The sequence below is a fragment of the Terrapene carolina genome, unplaced genomic scaffold, assembly GCF_002925995.2.
Source record: "Terrapene carolina triunguis isolate 2854851 unplaced genomic scaffold, T_m_triunguis-2.0 Scaffold193, whole genome shotgun sequence".
Classification (NCBI taxonomy): Eukaryota; Metazoa; Chordata; order Testudines; family Emydidae; genus Terrapene; species Terrapene triunguis.
The window spans coordinates 5,847,126-5,854,654 of NW_020664544.1; the positions used below are offsets into that span (position 1 = coordinate 5,847,126).

The window sequence follows — 7,529 nt, forward strand, 5'->3', positions numbered from 1 at the left end:
TGTGTGTGTGTGTGTGTGTGTGTGTGTGTGTGTGTGTGTGTGTGTGTAAAAAATATAAAAACTAGGATACAGAAGTCCTTGCTCAAAGATGCCTCTTCTACCGACAGCATATGTGCGTGGGTGGGTTATAAACCACACAAGTTCTTGCATGAAGGAGACCCTTGTACAAACCTTATGTGTGTTATGGAATACATCAAGCATTGCTCTAAGGACCCCTCTGATACAAACAGGTAGGCAAATAGCCCATTGTTAGAAACCAAACCCTCGCGTGACCTCCACCATATTGTACCGTGCGCTTCTACCGAATCTATTTGCATTGAATAAATTACAGCAACCAGTTCATTAAATCACTATGCTTGTCTCGCCCACCGAGATCTCAGACTAGATATAAAAGCGAATATACCTGAATACAATTTTCGGAAGATTTCTAGCACTCTCCATGCCCCAGAACTACAGAAATGATTAAAGTGCTGCGCTTAGAATGGATCCTAAATCAAATATTAATGAAGCCGGGGATAATATTAATGTGATTTATTACATTATTGCTCACGGTGTTTTGGTTTGTTTATTTTAGATTCCAGTGGGGGGGGGGGAAATATATGATCAATGGGTTTAATCCTGTAAGATACCTAGAAGAAACCTTCAGGATATGCATCTCTTTCCAAACATACGTAAAAGTCTGGATTTCTTCTAATTAATTGATTAGCCAAGAGCGATTCCAGACGCCAGAAGACCCGACAAAAAATTGGGGTTTCTAAATTTAACTCACAGGGGCCAGTAATTTGGTTTGTTGATTCTCTGAACCCCATTGTTTCAAGGTATTCTAAATATAATTCCCAGCCCATGGTTTGTCTCTAGAATGTCAACGGCACCCAGCGCATTAACTGGAAGAAAGTGGATTGCACAAATGTGGCTCAGAACCATGCCTGTATACTAGCTTTCATCAAATGCATTTTCTGCCTTATTCTTTACTTTTGTCTTCTGTCTGTCTTGCAAGCCAGTGAGCAATTCTTTTTCTTGTGCAGCCCCGCTTCTGTCCTGCCCAGAAATCGCTCTGCGTGACCTGCTTGCTTGTGATGTTTTGTAAGTCACAAAGGAAAGTGCTGGTAAATTGGGATTCAGTTCATTCGCTTCAGAGAGACAAAATAAACCACCATGAAGCCCATATCCCGATGGCTGCACTGCATTCTCCAGTAAATCAGATTCTGATCTCACTGGTGTACATCCGGAGTTATTCCGGATGTACATCTGGATCTGGACCGAGGCTAGCTGCAAAGAACTCCGGATTCCAGTGTCAATGGAATCCAGTGTCAACAGAGCCCTACTGTCAATATTTCAGCTACCAAGTTAGAGATCTGCTTGGCCTGCTCATTCATGGCTCTGGAAATGGGCTGATGTTTAAACACTTACTTCTATCTCTGTCCTGATATACCAGGGGAGAGAGAGAAAGAGAGAGAGAAATGTTCTGTGTTTGTGTGTAGGTATTTGTTTTGTATATGCCTGTGTATCTTTTTAGGTCTATGTCTGAAAGTGTTGGTGTGTACGTGGTTTTAGGTGTAGGGCTGTGGCTTGTTTATATGTTTGCATGTTTCTGTGTATGTGATTGTGTGTGGATGTAGGTGTGGGTCTCTCTCTCTCTCTCTCTGTCTGTGTATATATTTATTTGTATGTCTGTGTGTAATTGTTTGTGGGGTTTGTGTGTGTGTGTGAGCGCGCGAATACAGATTCCTGCACCAGGAATTTCCACAGGGATGAGCTTTCTTATTTTTTGTCCCCAGCACGCCCGATAAGAGAAACTCAGACCTCGAAATAGACAAATAAAACATACAGACACTATGAGATGGGCACTGCACTCTGGATTTTACAAGGCAAGACCTCATGACACCTTTTACACTAGCAAACAGAAGATGGAGCTCTTGGTCTTCTAATAAGCAGGCGCCTCTTTAACACCAGTCTCTAAACGTCTTCTGATCCTAGGAGGCTCTTTCCTAATTATTCGTGGGGGGGGGGTGCTCAGAGTCAAGGTCACTGCTGCCTAATGGTGTAGGGAACTCGGTCTCAGAGGTCAAAGTTAAGGGCTGAGTTATTGTGGCTCAGAGAAGGCCCCTCCCACTCGCAGCTGGGAGCCCCACCTCTGGAGAGTTGAGAGAGACAGCCATTTGCTCCTCCTCCCCCCCCCCATCAACTGTTCCCTCCATCATCCATATCATAGCCGTCTCTAGGTTACTCCCATCAATAGTGAATGAGCAAGAGAGTTTGATCACACCAGCCCCTCCCCCGCCCCCATCCACCTATCACACCTGGACTCTCTCCCACCAGCCACTCGTGGAAAATAAAATGTCACAATCTTGTTTGGGTTTTTTGCTTGGGTTTTTTTCCACCCTCAACATTCACTCATTCCGGGGGGGGGGGGGGGGGGGGGTGGGCATACAAGTATACTATGCAGTTATACTGACATGTGTAAGAGCAAGGGGGAAATACAAGCACTGGGGAAATAGATTAATTATTACTAATTGCAACACAGATTGAGAGAGAGAGAGAGAGATTTCTGCCCAATCTATTAACCCTACGCTTTATATTTATGGGACTGCATTTATGGTATTTCTCTCGAGTCAGGGTTCACAGATTGAAGATTATAGCATCTTGTAAATATGAGAAATACAACGTCAAAAGGAAGAACAAAGGGAAGTTGTTAAACAATGGTCTGTCATTATTTAGGATACACGCGGTGAATTGAGTGGTTAGGGCTTTCCAGAAAAAAAAAGTGTACAGGACATTTTGTGTTTGATTCGCCTTTACATAAAACGAAAGTGCCAGTCGCTAGAGTCAAGTTCAAATACATCTGTGGTGGAGGAATCATTGCTGGAAGCTTCTTCCTCTAAATACTGAAAAGATTCTGTATGATATACTTTAAAGAAAAAAGCAATTCATATACCAGTTGCTTCTCTGAAATCGTACCCCTAACCCTAACAGATAAAATAAGCTTACTAGTCTAGCAATATTAGTTCACTATGTTGTTATAGGCCTTTTTTACAAGGTCCCACATTATCTGACACTGGTATTATACTGGAGATTCTTTCAGCATATGGTATCAAATGTACGAATAGGACAGGATATTATGAAGACCTGGAGAGCGGAAATGGGTATGTATAAATATATACATATAGTGCACAACTGTATCTGTCTGTATGTCCGTATACATATATACATAGAGTTGTGTGTATGTGTATCTAAATAAACGCACTAATATATTTAGACGCACTCATGTATGCACATACACATATATACAAGCATTTATGCACACATACATTATTATATTACATACATTTGTGTATATAAATGTGTGTACGTACGTATGTGTGTAAATATATATGACAAACATAATGTATGCACATGTGTATATATACATGCCTTGTACACACACATACACATATACGCATGCATACATATATCATATACATGACTATATATACACGACTATAAATATATATTCAGTCATGTGTCTTTGTATATAAGCATCTATATGATATATATATGCATAAATGTGTGTATGTATACATATAGTTGTATATATAGTTGTGACTATATATATAGTATATGTATAGTTGTGTATATATAGTTGTAACTATATATATATAATATATATATATAGTTGTATATATACACACTTGAGTATTATATATATTCAGTAGTTAGTGTGTTTATATATAAGCATATATATGAATGCAAACGTGTATAAATGTGTATGTTCATATATAAGTCTGTATATATATTCAGTCACATGTGTGTATTTATATATAAGAATATATATATATCAGACTGTAGTTTATAAGGCTGGTTTTCTCCTGACACCTAAGTCTTTAAGAAATTGTTAAAACTATTCCCTTTAAAAAAGCCTCAACTTCACAGCTGAGGAGTTTGCAATCTACCGGGCGAGTTTGGTGCACACGCTGAACCAGACGCCATCCAGAGCCTTCTTACGCATTTGGAATTTATTAATTCGGTTCATTGAGGCGGTTTTCTAAAGCGCTCTCGGGAACGGAGCCCCTACAAAGAGACAGCGATAGCGAGACTATGACGTTCATGTGGCACTGTAAGGCAAACCGGTAAACCGCACACACTCCGTTACAGCCAGACGGGGTCACGGCGCATCTTCCTAAATCATCGGCATTTAGGGGTTTAACTTATTAAAGAATCAGCAACAAGCAACAAGCGCGTCCTTCGCCTGGATTTACTGGGAGGGAGCTGGCGGGCGTGGGGCAGGGGTGTGTGTGTGCAGATAAATCAAATGTCCAGGTGATGATCCCCCCCCCCCCGCATTGTTTTTTCTTTACATCTCAGGTCCACACAGATCCAACCGGGGAGCACGGGTGGTTGTGTTGTTATGATGGTGTTGTTGTCCTTGTTACTTCACGGGGTACTGCTGGGTTTGACTTTGGCCACCACTTTCTTCTCTTTCACCCTCCTGTTCTGAAACCAAATGGTGATCTGTCTCTCCGTGAGGCTGGTGGCGGCGGCGAGCTTCCTCCTCTTGTCCTTGGTGATGAATTTGCTGCTGGCGTATTCCTTCTCCAGCTCCTTCAGCTGCCCCTTGCTGTAGGGAATCCGCTTCTTGCGACCCCGGCGGAAGGAACAGGCGTCCGGCGGGGGCTGGCCCACATCTGAGCGCGGAGAAAGAACAGAGCTTAGAGCCGGGGACAAAGACTGGCTGAACGCGCAGGGGCCGGGGAAACAGACAAGAACGCTGCATCTAGGGCGTGTAACTGACCAACGCCAACATCCTCCCTTTTGTTATTTCTCCTGGATAAAGTGGCCAGGACATGCCTGAACCTACTGAGGCTGGCTGCCCAGAGAAATCTCGCTCGCCAGTCGCTGCGTTACCTGCTTTTACTTTCAAATATGGCTCCTTTTCTCTTCTATCCCATTTCAATGGGCTGCCTTCTCTAAATGGGGACAACAAAGCGCCCTTTTATTTGTCTAGAACAGGGGGAGCAACCTATGGCACGTGTGCCGAAGGCAGCACACGAGCTGATTTTCAGTGGCACTCACACTGCCCAAGTCCTGGCCACCGGTCTGGGGGGCTCTGCGTTTTAATTTAATTTTAAATTGAAGCTTCTTAAACATGTTAAAAACCTTCTTTACTTGACATGCAACAATAGTTTAGTTCTATATTATAGACTTATAGAAAGAGACCTTCTAAAAAGGTTAAACTGTATGACTGGCCCGCGAAACTTTAAATTAGAGTGAATAAATGAAGACGCGGCACAGCACTTCTGAAAGGTTGCCGACCCCTGGTCTAGAATGATTTCAGCACAATTAAATTATCCTTCCCTGCTTTTTTAGTAAAAAAAAAAAAAGTCAAATAAGTTGCAAGGCTCACTGTCGGAACTGAATCACATGAATACCTATTTACTCGCTTAGATTTGTGGCCTATTCCAAAGCATATGCTTGAATGGGGGGGGGGTGTATGTATATATTATTCCCATTCAGACATGTACCTTGCAATATGGGGCATTTTAAGTGTGTGTGTACACACACACACACACACACACACACTTAGAATGCCCCATATTGCAAGGTACATGTCTGAATGGGAATAATACACACAGACACACACACTTGCTTAGATTGTGGCATCTTGCGGAGTGCTGCAGAGAACCTTCTTAAATCGGAATCAATCCTGGAGTCTATTTATTTGCTTCTTAGACCGCGCTCGGTGTGCCGAGTTCTGGGCATCATTACAGCAGAATTATATCGGTAGCCTTCTACTTGTTTGGAGTGTGACATGTTGCCACTGTACATCCCTGACCTGGAATATCCACATCTGAAAACTTCTTTACAGATCCCTTCCTCGTTCCACACTAGAGCAACCATTTCAGCAAACTAGATACAATCAACTCAGGATAGAATAAGGACTGGGAATGGCTGAGCCATTACAAACATTGAATCTATCTCCCCTTGTAAGTATTCTCACACTTCTTATCAAACTGTCTGTACTGAGCTATCTTGATTATCACTTCAAAAGTTTTTTTTCTCTTACTTAATTGGCCTCTCAGAGTTGGTAAGACAACTCCCACCTGTTCATGCTCTCTGTATGTGTGTATATATATCTCCTCAATATATGTTTCACTCTATGCATCCGAAGAAGTGGGCTGTAGCCCACGAAAGCTTATGCTCTAATAAATTTGTTAGTCTCTAAGGTGCCACAAGTACTCCTGTTCATTTCAGCAAAGTCACCTGCCTGGCACATCCGTCTACCTAAAGCTTCCGAGAGAGGCGCCTTAAGGCGATAAAGCAGGGCAAGGGGTTGGGGACTTTACCTGCAAAGGCAGATTTCCAGAAGTGCTCAGCCTGGCTTTGATCTTTGGGGCAACACATCTGGCTGTTCCAACCGCTGGTTAAAGCCCACGGCTGGTGGTAACTGTCCACGGGTAAAAGTGTCTCATGCCTGGGCTCTCCCGGCCCACCTATGGTCTGAACTACAGAAACGTCCAGGTAGCTAGCCCTGGGCTGGTACGGGCCTGCGTAGCCGGGGTAGAAAGCCAACTCTGTCGGTCGGGTCTGGTAGTCATCAGCCGCCGCTGGGGTGTCCATATATTTATCCGCAGAGTAGCTGGACTGGGGGCAAGGTTTGAGGGCGCTCCTGGCAACCCGACAAGAATAATAACCGCTGCCGAAATATCCATAAGGTAAAGGCGGGGTGGTGGAGGAACTCTGGGGGATAGCAGGGCACGGAATGCATTGCTTGGAGGGCTCCCCGGGGCCTGCACCGGGCGCATCCAGGCTGGAGTAGGTAGAGCCCTGCATCAAGGCAGGAGGAGGGGGCCCTCCTAAGGCAGAGTGAGCCACCAGATTCCTGCACTGGCTTGCAGCAAAACTGCCCGCCCCCATGAACCCCTCCATGCTCTTGGTACTTTCATCCAGCTCCCCGGCGCTTGCGAAAGTCCCAAGGTCCATGCAGCGAGGTTTGCAGGCCGGTGCATTGGTCAGATCACACTCAGCAGCATTTGGGCTCTGGGAGGGAGGGCTCCTAATCTTTTTAAAAGGCTGGGAACTGCAGAGGAGGCTGCATTTCCTCCAGCCAAGCTGCTGTGACGCAAACTACGTGGCTCTCCCCAGCCGAGTTATTCATTGGCTGCTGAGAGCCCGAGGGGGGAAGGGAAGGGGGGGAACTCTTAATAGTCTTATTGCGAAAATGCTTTTATTCCAGTTGTGGGAAAAAATAAACCTCTGCACAAGCGACAGGCTAAACAAAATCAAGCGGGGGGATGGGGGGGGGGAGAGTTTTTTGCTTTTCAAACTGCATCTTACCACGAAGGAGCGGGGAAAATACGAACATTCCCAGTGCGAAAAATCTAAGATGAAATGGAATTCCTGTAATTCATTGTCTACCTTCTTTCGGGCAGATCTGCTTTTGCACTAGAAGCTACACTTTAAAAAGAAACAAGAAAAAAACCCATACCTATGCGGGGATATTTTCCCCACGAGGAGCCAGAACAATTGGCTGAACACGTTAAGAATTCAGAATC

General features: G+C 44.2%; 1 protein-coding gene across 1 annotated transcript; it reads right to left on the reverse strand.

The window, feature by feature from the left end:
• Positions 1-4,410: 4,410 nt before the first annotated feature.
• On the reverse strand, positions 4,411-6,957 carry HOXB13 (homeobox B13). Its single transcript, XM_024203765.1, has 2 exons — positions 6,321-6,957; positions 4,411-4,661 (listed from the first exon to the last, which is right to left on the reverse strand). The coding sequence occupies exons 1-2, from the start codon at positions 6,955-6,957 to the stop codon at positions 4,411-4,413; spliced, it is 888 nt and encodes a 295-aa protein (XP_024059533.1).
• Positions 6,958-7,529: the final 572 nt, after the last annotated feature.